At 40.1% G+C, this 20629-nt stretch overlaps 1 protein-coding gene across 1 annotated transcript in view; it reads left to right on the top strand.

Moving 5' to 3' along the window:
- Nucleotides 1-20629, top strand: part of LOC137639793 (transcriptional regulator ATRX-like) — a 107107-nt gene that overhangs the window by 28419 nt on the left and 58059 nt on the right. Inside the window, 6 exon segments of the mRNA XM_068372035.1 lie at nt 4346-7525; nt 16574-16938; nt 18044-18150; nt 18761-18909; nt 19038-19142; nt 20268-20274. Of these exon segments, the coding sequence (XP_068228136.1) occupies nt 4346-7525; nt 16574-16938; nt 18044-18150; nt 18761-18909; nt 19038-19142; nt 20268-20274 (3913 nt within the window).

The raw sequence follows: 20629 nt of genomic DNA, 5'->3' as shown, positions 1-20629 counted from the left end.
AGGTTTTCACACGTAGGCTGGGTTTGTATATCGGCAGTGAATAGCGTAAATTTCGGTAACAAGTCGGCAACATTTTGTCATCTTCTAAACAGTATAGATTTGCTTTACAATGATTTGTTTTGTATAGTACAAGGTGTAATTATAAAATCCTCTGTCCGAGAGAGAGAGACTCTAATCTCTCTCTCTCTCTCTCTCTCTCTCTCTGTATGTGTGTAAAAAATAAAATCTTAGTTCACATATTACAACCTGAGTTTAAGAATGAAATTAACATGACTATTATTAGTTGCGGTGATCATTTCCTTGCTTCAAGTGGTACAAGAAACAAAAACATGGCATTCGATTACAATAGCTGATCTCTCTCTCTCTCCCTCTCCCTCTCTCTCTCTCTCTCTCTCTCTCTCTCTCTCTCTCTCTCTCTCTCTCTCTCTCTTCCCCCCCCGGTGTTATACAATACTTACATATACTGTGGATGAAGAACCCAAAATAGGTTTTATTAACAAGCGTCAATTAAATATAAAACAAAAAATTTATACCAAGTATAAATCCATTCCAATCGTAGCTTAAAATATGACATCCGATTTCGTCAGCAAACCACTATTTTTAGGAAACTTCACTTTATTCTAGAAAATTGCTACTATTTAAATAGTTAGTTGTGCTTTAAAAAAACCCTGTACTTTTGTTTTAAATTTTGGAAATGTTTTATAAATCGAGTAATGCCGTCTTATTTTTGTTTAACTTTTGGCTGTGATCAGATCAGCTGGTCTAGCTCTCGCTCTCAAGAATATGAGCGTACGAATACAATAACAAAGCATTGTTTATACCATTTCTTAACTTATTCAAACCATCTATACAGTTAATATTACACAAGCACCAATGTCTTATAACCTATCATATTTATTGTTTATTACATTTAAAACCATCATCTCTCTCTCTCTCTCTCTCTCTCTCTCTCTCTCTCTCTCGCTCTCGTCTCTCTCTCTCTCTCTCTCTCTCTCTCTCTCTCTCTCTCTCTCTCTCTCTCTCTCTCTCGCTCTCTCTCTCTCTCTCTCTCTCTCTCTCTCTCTCTCTCTCTCTCTCTCTCTCTCTCTCTCTCTCTCTCTCTCTCTCTCTAAATATTTGTTGTTTCACAAAGTTTTATTAAAAATCAAGCATAATTCAATTTTCCTTACTTCTTCAATCTCGCACCTTCTCTATCATATCGAACGTTCTAGCGGTAACCTAATTGTTCGATGACTTTAAAAACCGGCCTGGGACTTTCTTCTTCTTTTACCTTTTTTTCCAAATGGTTCCATAATTGAGGTGGGTACAAGTTGACTTATAACTGCAGCTAAGAAAAGTATTTTGGATATGGAAAGGACAATTATCTTTCGTAACAGTTTAGAATTATCGTAAATTACCCTACTGTTAATAGCGGCTCTTTGCTATTGTTGATTAAACGTATAAAAAAAAAGTTTTCCTGCTTTGCTACGATTTTAGGAATTTATATGGATACGGTAAGTAAAATATTTGTAATAACATAATGTTTACTAAATGCTTTTAATATCAATAGTTATCACTTTGATCATGTGTGTTTAATGCGTCCGTTTGTTTATTATGATCGAAGATAGAGCGTACAGTAAACAAATGGAAGGCTTCCGTTTCAGGCGGTGTCATAAAGGAAAACGTTTTTTCATTTATTTCGAAGTTCTAAAATAAATTAAGTAGAACAACATTGGTAATAACAAAATCATCATATAAAACTAACCTATACAAAGATGTGTAAATGCGTTCGTTTCTTCGTTATGATCAGAGATAAACGTAAACAAAACATTGGTCGTCATTTTTCATTGTGCTTTTTGGCGTGTTTAGGAAACTCGTGATATGAAATCTTTATTTTGATAATTTAGGATTTTCAATCATACAACAAAAGCTACTCTATACTGTGATGGTTTTGCTATTCACCAGTTGTCTTATACAATAGATATGACAAACATTAAAATTTGTCTGTATTTTTGGTCCTGTTATAACTAGAAATATACTGTACAGTGTTTACACACATCCTGGTTGTAACTTTAACCTTTTTTTCAAGTTATTAGAACTTTAAAGTATATTAAATGTTTGATTTATTTACAAAAACAATTTGATAGTATAAAATAATACAGTATAGTATATAGAAAGTATCGGAAATGGATGGTAAACACGTTTGAATAGGCAAGTTGCTGGTTGCCATGGCCCAAATGTAATTATTTCTGTTAGTTGTGTGTTTCGAAATATGCAATTTTCCATTTATACGAGGTCATTGATCGACCAAATTCTCGCATAATTCGGGACCCTACTGTATTTAGTTATCCTATTACAGCATACAAACTTTTTATACAATACAGTGAAACCTCCAGATACAAAAGTTTCTGTAAATGAAAAACTCATTTTATGAAACAACATACAAAGATTTTTTTTGCCTCATATTATGAAAAAATACACAAGATACAAAACAAAATTTTGTGGTTAGGTTTCGTATATTGAATGATTCAAATGTATTTGGCCTTATTTCATCATATGAAAAATTTATATTACGAAAGCCACTCCGGAATGAATTTTCTTATCCCGAGGTATTGGCCATGTTGAGAGAATGGAAAATGGCTGTCTGCTAAAGAAGGTGATGAATGCAAGAGTTGATGGGAGAAGTACAAGAGGAAGGCCAAGGTTTGGGTGGATGGATGGAGTGAAGAAAGCTCTGGGTGATAGGAGGATAGATGTGAGAGAGGCAAGAGAGCATGCCAGAAATAGGAATGAATGGCGAGCGATTGTGACGCAGTTCCGGTAGGCCCTGCTGCTGCCTCCGATGCCTTAGATGACCGCGGAGGTAGCAGCAGTAGGGGATTCAGCATTATGAAGCTTCATCTGTGGTGGATAATGTGGGAGGGTGGGCTGTGGCACCCTAGCAGTACCAGCTGAACTCAGTTGAGTCCCTTGTTAGGCTGGGAGGAACATAGAGAGTAGAGGTCCCCTTTTTTGTTTTGTTTCATTTGTTGATGTCGGCTACCCCCCAAAATTGGGGGAAGTGCCTTTGGTATATGTATGTATGTATTACTGTACCTGAAACATATGATTTCTGTTGGATTTGAGTTTGTCTCTGAATGTTTGTTAGTTTAGTTCTGTACCTCCATCTCCTCTTCATTTCTCCCATACTGTGGTCCAACCCTTTTCACTTTCACTTTCTACCGGAGCTGCCTGGTTTTCGCCAGCTCCACATGGGTACTAATTGGCCTCGCATACCCCATGGCCCAAACATAAACCCAATTCCTTTCCCCATTCTTAAGCGGGGTTTACACGGGCGAGCAGCTCGTCGAGCCTGGCTCGACAACCCTGTGTTTGAATTGATGTTCGAGCGTGTAAACGGGCTATTTGGTTGTCGAACGGCTCGATGAAAGTCAGGCTCATCTTGACTTTTGTGGGCGGAGCTACATTGTTTGACGAGCGGTGTGAACGAGTGTCGAGCATCGAACCTCAGTTGTTATTCAAACCTGCTCGAGGAAACATCATCAAAGAAATGAATAATGGCTACCATTAATGAAAGCAAGAATGAGAAGGAAGTCGTACTTTGATTTCTTACATACATATCGGGCTCATCCAGCTTTAAGGAAAGTTAAATCAAAAGACTATTACAATAAAGTAGCCAGAAACAAAGGAATAGCGGCTCTGCATGAAATATTGAAACAACTAATTTTAAAGCCTTAATTTTAAAGCAATAAGCAAGTTGGTGTGTGAAAATTTCTCTCTTTATAGTAGCCAATCCTTCGTCCACTTTGATCTTTTTTTTTCCTTCTTAGTGCCACTGCTAAAGCAATGGCTATCAAATCGTCCTGGTCGAGAGACATGTTAACGTTGTTTTAGCACGAGGCACACTGAGGCTCGATGTACTGTCTGAAAGCTCTTCGAGCCGTTCTACAAGTAGGTTCGACAACCGGGCTTGGCGAGCTGCTCGGCCGTGTAAACCCGCCTTTAGAGTCACTGAGGATTAGAAATTAATTTGTTCTTAATTTCTTTTATTATGGTTGAAATAAGTAAAGTATGAATCTGTTTACATATAAATTTGTCAGCAGTTTTCCTCTCACTGTGATGTCATATAGAAAAATTCAGACTGAAATATTTATGATATTTAGTTATTTTATTTTGTAAATTTCTTTCAGTTCTTGAAATAAATTTTAGTATAGTCTTTTAACATTTAACCAGCCTTTGTAAAAGCATTTTATATTCTATATGTAAAATGTTGAGTACTCTATCATGGGGCTAAATAGTTATAATGACAGCCACTAGATTTTATGAACCATATTGAATTATTATTGTATTTTTGGTTTCATTTTAGGAAAGAGTTACACTCCAAAGAAATCAAGAATAAATTTGCCTTGTTAAAGAAAACCATGGTAGAGAAAAAGCAGAAGCAGGTTGTGGTCAAAGAGGAGAATGCATCGGCATCTCGAGAAGAGTCTTGGTTGAGAGACGTCATCAACAATCTTTCGGAAATGCTTCAGATTTGTTTTAGTAATGTAGAAAAGATTGAAAGCGTCTGGGTAAAGCATAAGTACTCCGAGGAAGCCACTAAAAAGACTGCTAGTCGCCTCATTAAACAGCTCGATGCAATGCAGCAGAATTTTCTGCTAATGAAAGAAGATGTGGTTTTACATGGAGGAGAGTCGAGTATTAATGAGAGTATGAATGAAAGCGTTGAAGGTGGTTCGTCTGATTCAAAGGAAGTGACAGAGTCTAAAAGTAAAGATGGGGCCAGCAAAGTCGGTGACCAATTCGAGTGTATAGAAAAAGAGGGTGACATTGGAAAATCTGCAGATGGAAGCAAGAAGAAAGAAAAATCCAGAAATAAAAAGAATGAGAGTGAGGAGACGGAGGATTCTCCCAAAGAAAGTAAAGCAGAAAGTGGTCCAAATGCTGAGGGAAATAAGGAAGCTCTCAAGGAAGAAGAAAGTCCTCCAGACACTGAAGAGGGAGTTGGTGGCTCAGATGAGGGAAATTCTAATGAAGCTACTAGTTTAGAAAAAAAAAGGGGAAGAGGTAGACCAAGAAAGCCTGTGAGTGATGGAAGAATTGGTAAATATAGAGAAGAGGAAAGTACTGACAAGGATGATAAAGTGGATGACAAGGATGATAAAGTGGATGACAAGGATGATAAAGTGGATGACAAAGATGAAAAAGTGGATGAGAAAGTGAATGACAAAGATGAAAAAGTGGATGAGAAAGTGAATGACAAAGATGAAAAAGTGGATGACACAGATGAGAAAGTAGACGACATAGATGAAACACCAAGGAGAAGAGGAAGGCCAAAGAAGTCTGCTTCTTTGGAGTCGAAAAGTACCGAAGAAGAAGAAACTAGCAATGGGGATGAGAGAACATCAAGAAGTAAATTGAGGAAGTTAGATAAAGATGATGACAAAGGCAAAGACACCAATAATTCTGTGCAAAGCTCTGAAGACGTGCCAAAGAGGAGGGGCCGGTCAAAGAAATTAGTGGAGAACCCTGCCGACGGTGAAAAGGAAAAAGACGATACACCAAGAAGGAGAGGTAGACCACGGAAGAGTCTCCCTGGTGAAGAGTTGGAAGTATCGGAACCCATGAGTAAAGAAGATAATGGAGATGAGGCTAATGATGATGCTAGTTCCACGGAGGTATGTGACGACATCGATGAATCCAACATCCCGGCATCGTCTAATGAAATGGATGATGATAATGGTGACGCAGATGAGGAGGAGGAAGATGGCAAAGAGGAGAAATGTGAATCTCCCAACGTAAAGGATGTAAAAAAGAAATCAACTGGCAAAGTCGGAGAGGATGTAGTTAAGACACCGAAGAAAGGTGTTGAGGATTCTGACGAAGATGATAAGAGTAAAGGTACTAAAGAAAAGTCAGTTGTGAACAAGGAAATTAGAAGTTCTCCCAGGAAGGGTAAAAATAAGGAGGATGATGATGGTGATGGCAATGCTAAGGAATCTGAAGAGAAGAAGAGTAGTGATGAGACTAAAGAAAAGGCAGAAGGCAAAAAGTCCCCTAGAAAGGGTAAAAAGAAGGATAAGGATGATGACAGTGAAGAGAGTGCCAAGGAATCTGAAGAGGATAAAAAGAACAAAGATACTAAAGAAAAGGCAGAAGGCAAAAAGTCCCCTAGAAAGGGTAAAAAGAAGGGTAAGGATGATGATGGTGAGGACAGTGAGAAGGAATCCGAAGAGGATAAAAAGAACGAAGATACCAAAGAAAAGGTAGAAGGCAAAAAGTCCCCTAAGAAGGGTAAAAAGAAAGGTAAGGATAATGATAGTGGTGACAGTGAGAAGGAATCCGAAGAGGATAAAAAGAACGAAGATACAAAAGAAAAGGCAGTAGGCATAAAGTCCCCTAAGAAGGGTAAAAAGAATGTTAATGATGATGATAGTGGTGACAGTGCCACAGAGGAAGTAACAGAAAATGGTAAGATGAAGAAAGGCTCAAAATTATCCCTAGCAAAGAAAACCACAGTGGAGGAAACTGAGAGCGATAGTTGTGATGAGAAAGAAAGTAAGAATGAGGAGAAAATTGATAAAGGTAAAAAAGGAAAGAAAAGCGGGAAAGTAAAGAAAGAGGAAGAGGAGGATGGTGAAACTAAAGTCAAGAAAGAGAAGAGTGGGAAGGAAGCGGTAGACAAGAAAGATGGTAAAAAGAAAAGGAAGAGAAAGGATAGTGGCGGTAGTGTAACGCCAGAAGAGGTATTATTAAAACGCAGCAAGAAAAAATCCGAGGATAGCGGCAGTGAGAGTGTGGACAGTCTTTTGGGTATTGGTTCAGACGATTCGGATGACAATAATAAAAGGAAGAAGAAGCGTGATAGTGGCGATGATTCGTATATGAAACAGAAAAGAAGGAAAAGCAATTTGAAGAAATTGTCCAAAACAGAACGTGAATTGAAGAAGAAGAACAAAGCAGCTTTGTCCTCTTTGTTAAATAGTAATTCAGAAGAGGATAGTGACTCTGAAGGGGGTGAAGTGAAGGAAAAGGGAAAGGTAAAGAAAGGGAAGGCGAAGAAGAATAAAGAGAGCGGTGGTGAGTCAAGCGACACTGATATTTCAGTGGATGGATTTAGGAAGAAAGGTAAAAATAAGGGAAAGAAATCTGGATTAAATGATAATGAAAAAGCCAAGGATGCTCTTCTGGAAAGCGAAAGTAGCGATAACTTAGATGAGAAGCCAAAACCTAAATGTAAAAAGAAAGTCAAGCCTTCGAAGGGGCCTAGGAGTGCCGATGAAGCTCGGAGACATCGGCTCAGAAGTCTAAGGGCGAAGCTCTCGGAGGAAGAAAGAGAAAAGCTCGAAAAGCAGCAACTGGATGGAAAAGCTGTTGTACCTGTTGAACCGATAGACTCTGACCTCCTCACGGCTTTGGAGGAAGGTGGTTTTGTCGATATCACGGAATATCCGGACTTGGTTGCCAAGCTTGAACAAGATCAAGACACGTATGATGGCGATGCAGAGGAAGAAGATTCTGATCGGGAATTCTCCAAATTGATGAAGTAAGTTTCCAGCTTTGTATTGAGTCGTTATTGCGGGAAGAATGTTGATTCGCAAGGATTTCCAGAATTGTATGATTGATTCATTTTTATTACTATACTGCTTGAATGTTGGCTAAAAGCAATTTTTGGGAAAGATATATAGTTGGTCAAAAATTTTCATAAACTGCTTTGTTTTAGGTTGTCGTTTGAGTTTTGAACTTGATGTAATGATTAATATTTAATGTATAGAATTGCAGATTTTTTCTTTTTTTATCTATTACATTTGTTTTTTTTTATACTAAATATGGGGATTCAGCATTATGAAGCTTCATCTGTGGTGGATAATGTGGGAGGGTGGGCTGTGACACCCTAGCAGTACCAGCTGAACTCGGTTGAGTCCCTTGTTAGGCTGGGAGGAACGTAGAGAGTAGAGGTCCCCTTTTTGTTTTAGTTTCTTTGTTGATGATGGCTACCCCCCAAAATTGGGGGAAGTGCCTTAGTGTATGTATGTATGATAACTTATGCATTTTTAAGATTGTAAATTCTTTTGAAACGTATGTTTGTATGAGTACTATATATCAGAGGAAGGAATTTTCTCCAGTTTAGTGAATACTGACGTACATGAATGGTTCAGACAGAAAAGTAACCCCATGTTGGAAAAAAAAAGCTTTAGAATACAGTTTAACATCGCTCATTGTCGGAGAATAATCACAAAACCAATCCAATTGGGGAGGGTGGCCTGCTGAATGTGTTATCAAACGATTAACCACAATCTTGGTAGTTACCTTTTCCAACAAAGTTGGAAGGAAGTTTTTTTTTTTTTTTTTTTTTTTTAACAGCTTCCTGGCCACAATTATAATTTTAGAGTAATGTAACTTGCAGAGGTTAACTTTTGGAAAAAAGCTGGAAATGATTAAATTCTGGAAGGTCAAGGTCACACAAATGTCCAATTTATGTAATCAGCCATAAGTTTGGACATCTTTGTCACAGATACTTCAAACTTTTTTGATATTTGAGTGTATGAAATTGCACGCGAATTGATACATGTGAAGATCAAAGGTCAAGGTCGAGAAATAAGCTGCCGCGGCGAAGGTCTGCGCTGTACTGAGTGCCCTTCTTATTATAGTCAAGTTTGTTATAATTTATAAATTCATTTAGTATAGCTGTTTATGTATTAAATATTAAAAAAACTAAATCAAGATTTTATCAGTAACACATAATAAAAGTTCTAATTAAATACAAATTTTTTCTCAATATGTTCAAGAGTTTGTGTGATGTCGAAAATTTACAATATGGCATTTTTTTTCATATGGTAAACAAATGTAGAATCTTTTTTTATGATTGGAGAGCTGCTTAAAAGGGCAGTTGTTCCAACACAGAGTACTTACTTAGAACTACTTTCTTAGGAGTTACTGGTAACTCTTCCCAACCGACCAGAATTTTGTGTAGTTTACCCTATTCCCATTTTCTATGGGTGACCTCAGGCGGAGTTATATGCGCCCTGAGGCGACCCGGGGTCAGAGAGCGTGCTAGTTCAGGTTGTGCTCCTCTGTAAGTTTTTGGTCACGACGTGATTCACATCTCGCCGTGCTCTCTCTTACCCAGTGCGACCCTTTTGTGTTTACCACGTGGTTCCTGTGCCCGTATCCTTACCCCTTTCCCTTGTGTCCTTGTGTCTCTTGGTGTTAGTGTTTTCATTATGGAGCATCCACGCTGTTGCCCTGGGCCTGTGGCCGGTAAGTCTTGTGGGGCTTTCCTTTCGAAGCCCGAGGTTGACCCACACTCGCGTTGTTCGAATTTACAATATGGCATTTTTTTTCATATGGTAAACAAATTTTGAATCTTTTTTTTTTTTTTTTTTTATGATTGGAGAGCTGCTTAAAAGGGCAGTTTTCAATATTAAACTTACCCGATAATCATGTAGCTGTCAACTCCGTTGCCCGACAGAATTCTATGGAGGGATACGCCAGCTATCACAATACTAGAAGGGGGTGTATTTACCAGCGCCACCTGTGGCCAGGTACTCAAGTACTTCTTGTTGACACCTCCTCAATTATTCCTCTGTCGTGCTTCCGGCAAGACGTTCTGGGATACGCTTATGTTCTTGGAGTATTTTCACGACTTTGGTGAAGTATTTCTCTTTGATTTCGGCTGTCGCTTTACTGGAAACTTCTATATTAGCTTAGTTAGCTTTTGGAATTAATTTGATTAATTATGGTGACGAGAGAGTATGAACTCTCGTTCACCTTTCAATGGCCGACCCTTCCCTTAGACGGAAGTGTTGGTGTCTAAGAGAGTATTGACTCTCTTTCTTAATTTTGCTTAACAAAAGTTATAGATTTATTTTATATCTCTCCGCCTCTTTTAGGCCTCTTCGATTAACTTCCTTTTATTATAAACTCATTAAAATTAATTTTTATATTTGTTTATTTTCGACCTTCCTAATAGTAGGCGGTCTTTTACCGAAGTTAATAACTTTGAGCCCGTCATTTCGGTTTTACCTGTTAACATATTATGCTATTTCCGCCACAGAGTTTGAAAGATTTTCTTTGACAGTCTCGTACTGTTTTCAAAGTTGAACTAACGTTTTGTTTTGTCTCTGCAGTTGTTGACGTTCAGAACGTTCAACTTGCACTCTATCGTTACGATAGAGAAAGAATGTTCACGGTTTCACGTTGCAGTAAGAGTAACCGTGTCTAGCGTTTTGTTCATTCTTTCTTAACTTAATGGTTTTGATCCTAATAAAGGAACTTTTCAGTTTTTTCCTTTAACAATAATATGTTTTAACGATATATATGATTGGGCTCTTCTCTCAGGTTCTAAGTCAAGAGAGAGAGAGAGAGAGAGATAGAGACGGAGGGAGAGAGAGGATAAACGTTTCATTCAAGCCTGCCAGGCGTACGAGTAACGTCGTTATCGTTTTTTGCTCTTCTCCCTAGTCTCTTTAGGGGAAGAAACTAAACGTTTCTAGAGTGATCTAGTGTTTAGTCTCTTTCCAACCACTGAATTATCTTTCATTAGATTTTTCTGTTACATTGTAATTCTGTTTTCGCAATTACTAACTTTGAGAAAGGATAGAATTGCGTATTTCAGGTACAAACCACTTAAAGTTTCGAGTTCAGTGAAATAAGTGCAAACAGAAATCAAAGTGATAAGTGATTAGTGCGTGAGGGTACTTTTGTGCGCGCCAGTCGTCCTCCCAGTCCGGGACCTCTTGCAAGCTCCCAAGCCCAGGGGAGAAGCAATGTCGAAGGGCATAAGGGTTCAGCAGGCCTTGATCGGCGCACAGAAGTATTCTCGGTGGTTGTGGGCGTGTCTTACCGAGACCGTCACTCCCACCCGCAGACGATTGAGCCCTTATTTTGCTCGTCTGCAGAAGAGATTAGGGGAGAAAATAAAGGCAGAGTAACGCTGGTCTCAGGTCTCAAGACCTCTTAAACGTTAAGTCCAGACCTATGCCAGACGTACGAAGTTAAAGTTCACAACCCGAATGCAGTCATTGGGTTAGCTCTGACTCTCCTCAGTCATCAGTTGATTACACTCCGCCTAAGAGGAGTAAGGTTCTGCCACAACAGATCTCTGCTGTTAAGGCTTTACCTCAGCAGAACTTAGTGTCTGCCGACCCCAAGTTAACTCTACTGCAGTCCATACAGTCACCTGCCAGGCGTACGATGTTGTGAACTCTACTACAGTCCATGCAAGCACAGCTTTCGGACTTGATGCGTGAGTGTCGGGCTGAGAGTGTTGCTCCTCCGCCTCCGCCTACACTCCCTCCACCTACACTCCCTCCACCTGATCACAGTACCATCTGCCAGGCGTACGATGTTGTGGACTCTACTACAGTCCATGCAAGCACAGCTTTCGGACTTGATGCGTGAGTGTCGGGCTGAGAGTGTTGCTCCTCCGCCTCCGCCTACACTCCCTCCACCTACACTCGCTCCGCCTGATCGCAGTACCACCTGCCAGCAGTTCCACCTGCCAGGCGTACGATGTTGAGCCACGTGCTGAGTTTGCTGTTCCCTGTGGTGTTCAGCCTCCGCCTTCCTTAAGGCAACCTTTACATTGGGATCAGGAGGATTATTCCTCTCTTCCTCCGCCTCCACTTGCTGCTCCACCAGTGATGCAACACTCGGTTGAGGTACAACAACCTCTCCCGTCCATGAGTCAGTCTCCTCAGCTCTCGCTGCAGCGAGCTCAACCCTCCACAAGGCAAGCACCACAACACCTTAGCCTTGCGCCTCAGGAGCCTCAGCTTGCGAGACATTTACCTTGTTCTGCGCAGCCTCTTCCTCATCGCGCTCCGCTCACACCACAGGAACTGGAACTTGCTACTCCGCTTCCGCCAACCGCTCAGCAAGCGCAACCCTTGGGTTCAACCACTCATGCTAGGAGTCAGCCTCCTCCACCCATGCGCCTTCCTTCTGCTTGTCTTTTATTCAGCCTTTGCAGACTGAGCCTCAGGTGTTCCCTCATCGGAGTCTTGAAGAGGAAACCACAACTATTGTTGTTCCAGCTCGTTCTGACTCTGCTGTTCAGCATACCTTACCTCCATTTTCATACCATGGTTTAAACCCCATGCAAGCATGCATAAAGCACTCTAGCACTGGTCATGGAATTTCTGAGAAATGTTAAACGCCATGCACACGCTCTGCTTTCCTTACAGCAGGCTCTGCTTACAGCAGGCTCTGCTTACTACATGCTCAGCATACAGCATGCTCTGCATTCAGCATGCTCTGCATACAACATGCTCTGCATACAGCATGCTCTGCATTCAGCATGCTCTGCATACAACATGCTCTACATACAGCATGCTCTGCATACAGCATACTCTGCATACATCATGCTCTGCATACCTTACCGCATGCTTCTCAACACATCTTGGGTGGTTGCCAACTCACTAGACTGTCAAGCAGTTTCTTAACGTTGCCTTCTAGTCTGCTGCTTTTGCACCAGTGAACCCTCACTCAGAGAACTTAGCTTTTCTAGGATAAGGTCCCTGTAGATGAGAAAGTTCTTTTCTCCCTCCTTCTGATATTCCCTTGAGGACTCTGTCATTTGGAGGGAGCCTTTAGCTGCATAACCTCTTATGGACTTTTATTTAAGCATAACATGCTTACAGGGAAGGTAATGGTTCCACTTCAGCCGCTAATCCCGTCTGTTACCACACCTGCTCCCATAGACCTTGAGCTGTGTTGCATGACATGCAGTCCAAGCTTAGTCCTTGTTAGAGAATTTTTTGTTTACGGAGTCAATGTGTCACGGGGAAGACGTTCAACAACCAACAGAAGGGACTTGTTGTGACGCAGTGCGGCAACCTCAGCAACCCGTTAAGGAGTTGTCTGTACGACCCAGACAGTCTAGACAGATTCGGGTTGTCACTGTACTTCCTCGCTTGCCCATGATTGACAGTTTACAGACTGTGCAGCAGTATCATGATCTTGTGTCCGGCTCCGTCAGACGACTGGCTTTTAAGAGCTCCCACAAATCGTCGCTGTCTGGAGATTTTCAAATGGACTATGGATCTGACCAAGGAACTGGGCCTCCTGGTCAATTTTGAGGAGTCTCAGCTCGTTCCATCCCAGACCATTGTCTCCTTGGGTATGGATCTTCAGAGTCGAGCTTTTCGGACTTGTCCGTCGGCCCCAAGGATCTTCCAAGCCCTAGAATGCATCCAGAGCATGCTGAGAAGGAACCGATGCTTAGTCAGGCAGTGGATGAGTCTAACAGGGACACTTTCATCGCTGGCCCTGTTCATCGAGTTAGGGAGACTCCACCTCCGCCCCCTTCAGTATCATCTAGCTGCTCACTGGATAAAGGACATGACGCTAGAGACGGGTTCAGTTCCTGTTTCCGAAGAGATGAGGTCTACTCTAACGTGGTGGAAGAACAGCATTCTTCTCAAGGAAGGTCTACCATTGGCTGTTCAGACCCCCGACCACCGTCTCTTCTCGGACGCATCGGACACGGGCTGGGGTGCGACACTGGACGGACAGGAATGCTCGGGAACATGGAATCAGGAGCAAAGGACACTTCACATCTATTGCAAGGAGTTGTTGGCAGTTCATCTGGCCTTGATAAACTTCAAGTCCCTCCAGCTTAACAAGGTGGTGGAGGTGAACTCCGACTACACCACAGCCTTGGCTTACATCTCCAAGCAGGGAGGGACTCATTCGAGGAAGTTGTTCGAGATCGCAAGGGACCTCCTCATTTGGTCAAAAGATCGAAAGCTCACGCTGGTAACGAGGCTCATTCAGGGCGATATGAATGTCATGGCAGATCGCCTCAGCCGGAAGGGTCAAGTCTTCCCCACAGAGTGGACCCTTCACAAGAATGTTTGCAGCAGACTTTGGGCCCTGTGGGGTCAGCCAACCATAGATCTATTCGCTACCTCGATGACCAAGAGGCTCCTCTTGTTTTGTTCTCCGATTCCAGACCCAGCAGCAGTTCGCGTGGATGCCTTTCTGCTGGATTGGTCCCATCTCGACCTGTATGCATTCCCGCCGTTCAAGATTGTCAACAGGGTACTTCAGAAGTTCGCCTCTCACAAAGGGACACGGCTGACGTTGGTTGCTCCCCTCTGGCCCGCGAGAGAATGGTTCACCGAGGTACTGCAATGGCTGGTCGACGTTCCCAGGACTCTTCCTCTAAGAGTGGACCTTCTGCGTCAACCTCACGTAAAGAAGGTACACCCAAACCTCCACGCTCTTCGTCTGACTGCCTTCAGACTATCGAAAGACTCTCAAGAGCTAGAGGCTTTTCGAAGGAGGCAGCCAGAGCGATTGCCAGAGCAAGGACGACATCCACTCTCAGAGTCTATCAGTCTTAATGGGAAGTCTTCCGAAGCTGGTGCAAGGCCAATGCAGTTTCCTCAACCAGTACCACTGTAACCCAGATTGCTGACTTCCTGTTACATCTAAGGAACGTAAGATCCCTATCAGCTCCTACGATCAAGGGTTACAGAAGTATGTTGGCAGCGGTTTTCCGCCACAGAGGCTTGGATCTTTCCTCCAACAAAGATCTACAGGACCTCCTTAGGTCTTTTGAGACCTCAAAGGAACGTCGGTTGTCCACTCCAGGCTGGAATCTAGACGTGGTCCTAAGGTTCCTAATGTCATCAGGATTTGAACCGCTCCAATCAGCCTCTTTTAAGGACCTCACATTAAAAACTCTTTTCCTCGTGTGCTTAGCAACAGGTAAAAGAGTAAGTGAGATCCACGCCTTCAGCAGGAACATAGGTTTCACATCTGAAACGGCTACATGTTCCTTGCAGCTCGGTTTTTTGGCTAAAAACGAGCTTCCTTCCCGTCCTTGGCCTAAGTCGTTCGAGATCCCAAGCCTGTCCAACATGGTGGGGAACGAACTGGAGAGAGTACTTTGCCCAGTTAGAGCTCTTAAGTACTATCTAAGAAGGTCAAAACCATTACGAGGACAATCAGAAGCCTTATGGTGTGCTATCAAGAAGCCTTCTCTACCAATGTCTAAGAACTCAGTTTCTTACTACATCAGGCTTCTGATTAGAGAAGCAAATTCTCATCTGAAGGAAGAAGACCTTGCTTTGCTGAAGGTAAGGACACATGAAGTGAGAGCTGTGGCTACTTCAGTGGCCTTCAAACAGAACCGTTCTCTGCAGAGTGTTATGGATGCAACCTATTGGAGAAACAAGTCAGTGTTCGCATCATGCTATCTCAAAGATGTCCAGTCTCTTTACGAGTACTGCTACACCCTGGGTCCATTCGTAGCAACGAATGCAGTAGTAGGCGAGGGCTCAGCCACTACATTCCCATAATCCCATAACTTTTTAACCTTTCTCTTGAATACTTTTTATGGGTTGTACGGTCGGCTAAGAAGCCTTCCACATCCTTGTTGATTTGGCGGGTGGTCAATTCTTTCTTGAGAAGCGCCAAGGTTAAAGGTTGTGATGAGGTCCTTTAGTATGGGTTGCAGCCCTGTATACTTTAGCACCTTTGAGTTGATTCAGCCTCCCAAGAGGAACGCTGCGCTCAGTAAGGAAGACGATCTTATTAAAGGCAGAGTAACGGTTCAAGTCGACTTCCTTACCAGGTACTTATTATTTCATTGTTATTGTGGATAACTGATTATATGAAATACGGGATACTTAGCTATCCTTTAGTCTTGTACACTGGTTTTTCACCCACCCCCTTGGGTGTGAATCAGCTACATGATTATCGGGTAAGTTTAATATTGAAAAATGTTATTTTTATTAATAAAATAAATTTTTGAATATACTTACCCGATAATCATGATTTAATCGACCCTCCCTTCCTCCCCATAGAGAACCAGTGGACCGAGGAATAATTGAGGAGGTGTCAACAAGAAGTACTTGAGTACCTGGCCACAGGTGGCGCTGGTAAATACACCCCCTTCTAGTATTGAGATAGCTGGCGTATCCCTCCATAGAATTCTGTCGGGCAACGGAGTTGACAGCTACATGATTATCGGGTAAGTATATTCAAAAATTTATTTTATTAATAAAAATAACATTTTTATAAATACTCTTTCGTTATTAGTTTGTGATATATTTGATTGAAATAACACAAACTTGTCTTGATTGACTAATGACTAATGGTTTATGCATATAAATTGACCGTACTTCATTACTTTGATATTATAAAGTCTCGAACAGTTATTTCCATGCATTTTTGTGTCGATTCCGCCCGGCGAACCTCGTGACTTAGGTGATCTCACTAAGCTTCACCTTCAGGATGGCAATCTAGATGTCACTAGCTCGCAGGAGTGACATAAAGAAGTCATCGCATTGCCTTGTTTTTTATTTTAATATACTTTAGACTTGGCCTGATTATTATCAAACCAATAAACATGTTAATTATTTTTATAAGACTATGAGTGTGATTATCAAAAGTGCTTTTGCCGTTTTAAAGTATTTAAATTTATGAATTATTATTATTATCGTTTTGGCTACTCAAAAATTTCAAATCTATGACCATGGTAAAAAATGACCATTTTCTTATTGATGCAACTGATGTAATCATGGGGGCTAAAAAGTAAATTAAGAAAACGGTCTTGCATAATTTTTTTTTTTTTTTACAGGTTCGATGTCAACACAAAGTTCTGCAAACCAGGTCCAAAGAGTAAAAAGAAGTTCTTACTACCTGACAATGATGACGACGAAGACCAGGACACTAGCACCGAAAATGAGGAGAGCAATGGATCAAGTGAACAGAAGGGAAATGAACCCAAAGGGAAAAAGCCTCCGAAGAAGAAAGAGGGTTTGCTAGACATTGACATTGATCAAGATCAAGATCAGGACGAGGATGAAGTGGAAGAAGAGAGTTTCTCCAAAAAGAAAAAGAAAGGGGGAATTACTTTAAATGAAAAATTAAAGAAGAATTTGCTGTTGAGTTCAGATGAAGAGGATGAGGAGGAGGAAGAGGAGGAAGACAATGAAGAAGAAAGTGAGTATATATATTTTCATCACCACCAAACACTTTATTCAAGTCTCCACTTCCCTTCACGGGGATGGAAGAAATATTCTCCATTCTTCTCTCCTGATAATGGTTCCAACTGCATATTTGAAAACGTCCTTGGCACTAACTTGTTACTGAAATAAAAAGGGGAACTACTATCATCGTGGATAGAAGGTCTTCAATTGTTAAGTCTTAATTGACGTTAAGGTGTATTATGGTGAATCCAAAACAGATTAATAGAAAGATGCTCGACTGTTTGTTTATCTGATATGACGATCATCAATAAGTATAAAAGTACTTTTCTTCAGAAAATGATCATCATCTGTATTAGTATGAGATGGTGAATATCACGAAACATATGATAAAACATTGTGCCATTAATTTAATTATTATCTGTTAGTATGCTCTGGAGGTACTTTTAACCGTCTATATTCTGTATTAGTAAATTCATAATTTTTCTGTCTGTATACTGTAGTTTTGAAGTTTTACATTTTATGCCCTTGGAGTTTTTATGCAATGATGACAGACCAGCAGCTAGAAAGTACTTAGAAGAGTTAAGTAATCTAATCTTAATTGAAGTTCTCTTTTATAGTTATTCAATCATTATGGAATAATAATTGTGGTTAAATATTTTTCAAAGGGTGCATGTTTTGTAATAAAAAAGTGGTAATGTTAACCTTTTGAGCGCCATTGGATATTATTTACGTCAACTATTTCTACTACCTTCAGCTCCATATGACTGAATTTACGGTTTCTGTTTTCCTATGGATAATTTTAAAAAATATTTAATAATTTATATATCAATGGAAAGTAAATCAAGTCAGCTATACAGTAATAATTGTTCAAGTCCTATCTTTTATAGTTTTTATGCAAAGGAGAGTGAAGTAAAAGTTAAGTGAAATGGCCTGAGGGCCAATTTTGGAGGGGTTTTGGGTTGAAGTGGTTCATATGATATAGTTGAATTTAGCATTACCTGTACTACTATTTCTACTGGAGCATTATGAAACTTTGCTTCTTAGATTTTTAAAGTAATAGATCATTGGAATGAGAATTAACACAATTTGAACCCTCTTAATTTTCGAATTTTTCCCAGAAATGGCCGAGCGTGAAATGGAGGAGAGGGAGAAGATAAAGCACGAGATGAAGAAGCTCAAGAAGAAAAAGAAGAAAGGCGACGATGATGATGATGAAGAGGAAGAGGTAAACAATTAGAAGAATTGGACGAGTTAGAGCTCTTTTCACTTTTCATTCGTAATTTGAACCAAAGTTCATTGATGTTTTAAAATTGTATCTTGGTGCCATGAATCCATTTAGGAAATTGGTGAGGAAAACACTGAAAGATTTAGAGACCATCTCTTGTATTTTAAAGCATAGCTTCTGTACCTAGGTCTTCTACTGTCTTGCGTTAGAGTTCTCTTGCTTGAGGGTTCACTTGGGCACACTATTCTATCTTATTTCTCTTCCTCTTTTTTTTTTTTTTAAGTTTTTATAGTTTATATATGAAAGATCTAGTTTAATGTTGTCACCACTCTTAACATTTATTTTGATTGCTCATTACTTCTCTTGTAGGTTATTCATATATTTGTTTCCTTTCCTCTCTGAGCTATTTTTCCCTGTTGGAGCCCTTGGTCCTATAGCATCTTGCTTTTCCAACTAGGGTTTTTGTTTAGCATGTAATAATAATATCAAAATTTCCTTTATTCAAAGTTGGTATCTTTCAAACTTAGCATTTATTACATACAATTACATTTGAATTCCGCGGAAATGATGTGGTTGGTTTGAAATTTGCTGTTTTTGTTTATTTTTTAAGGAACCTCAGAAAGTCACCAAAAAGGGGTACATGAAGTTGGACATAACGTCTGATGAAGATGATGATGATTTCAAGCCCGAAAAGGACGATGGCGACAATGAAGACGATGAAGAAGAGGACGACGATGCCGACAGCGATTTTGAAGAATCGTAAGCCTTCTTACTACTTTGGAAGTTTTGACATGTCAATAATATATCACCTGATCTAATCTACTGAAGTATCCCTTTGTCAATCTTCATCTCTCCCTCTTGTTTTATTCATTTGTTTGTGGTTTCAGGCCCAGGAAACGTCGCACATTCCAGTTGTCCTCCTCGGATAGTGACAGCAGTACAGGGAAAAAGAAAAAGAAACGGAAAAAGGACGATGATTCTGATTATGAAGGGTAATGTCCTGCAATTTTTAATAATCTTGTTGTGTTGCATGTTCATTCTTGTTACCTATTTGTTCACTACGTTATTCGTATACTATATTCTGCAGGTTTTTCATTATCTTTCTGTTATGGAGATATCAGCTTCACTCACTTTGAAAATTGATAGAAATAATCTTATATCCCGTTGTGATTAGGACACACTAAAATAAAACTATTGTTCTCTAGTCTTGGGTAGTGCCGTAGCCTGTGTACCATGGTCTTCCACTGTATTGGGGTAGAGTTCTCTTGCTTGAGGCAACGCTCGTGCACACTATTCTATCTATTTATCTTCCTCTTATTTTGTTAAAGTTTTTATTGTTTATATAGGAAATATTTGTTTTGGTGGTGTTACTATTCTTAGAATATTTTATTTTATGTACTTATCTTATTTCCTGGTTTCCTTTCCTCACTGGGTTTGTGGCTTGGCAGGTAGTAACAATAATAATAATGATAATTTGGGAGTTTTGGCTTCACAATAAACAGTTCTTTTGAGTTCTTTGTTTGCTCGGCTATTAGAATGACTTAATTCGCAAATGTTCTTCATTGAGTGACTGGAGTAAATTATTAATTTAAGGTTTTACATATGTACTCTTTAAATTTTGTATCTTTAAATAACAAATGAACTCTCAAGAAAAATGCCTCTCTAGTTGTTTAACCCTTTTACCCCCAAAGGACGTACTGGTACGTTTCACAAAACACATCCCTTTACCCCCCATGGACGTACCGGTACATCCTTGCAAAAAAACTGCTATTTACAATTTTTTTTTGCATATTTTTGATCATTTTTTGAGAAACTTCAGGCATTTTCCAAGAGAATGAGACCAACCTGACCTCTCTATGATGAAAATTAAGGCTGTTAGAGCAATTTAAAAAAATATACTGCGAAATGTGCTTGAAAAAAAATAACCCCCTGGGGGTTAAGGGTTGGAAAGTTCCAAATAGCCTGGGGGTAAAAGGGTTAAGCAAATTATGTCACTCAAATAGTTATGGTGACTACTTTTATGTTAGAAACTTAATTTTAAAGCTGAATAACTGATTAATTATCTTTAGCTGGATGGAAGAGCTTTTCATCAATAAATAGTTTTATATATTTTGTAGATATAGAGTAACAAATATTCCACTCATTCAAAATTCAGCAAAAGCTTGAGCATGCAAATAATTCTAATGAAAAGGCTCTGATGAGTAGTTTTTGATCGTTCCTTCGTCAATGAAAAAAAATTTGATGACCTAGCATTTTTATGAAGAGGAATTCAAACAGCTGTTAGTTCAAGCCTTCTTTGTACCTTTTCTTGGAACCGTTTTCTTTGTCGCACTCATCTTTCTTCTCGCTCTTTTTCACGTCGTTCACGTAGTAATTTTCGACCTTCATGATGTAATCTCCTTTGGTAAGAGGCAGTTTGATGTTCCACTCGCATGTGGCCGCCGCTGTTTGCCCTTTGGCCCGGTATGAGAAGTACCCG

The sequence above is a fragment of the Palaemon carinicauda genome, chromosome 4 (genome assembly GCF_036898095.1).
Source record: "Palaemon carinicauda isolate YSFRI2023 chromosome 4, ASM3689809v2, whole genome shotgun sequence".
NCBI lineage: Eukaryota > Metazoa > Arthropoda > Malacostraca > Decapoda > Palaemonidae > Palaemon > Palaemon carinicauda.
This window is presented reverse-complemented; position numbering and strand designations above follow the sequence as displayed.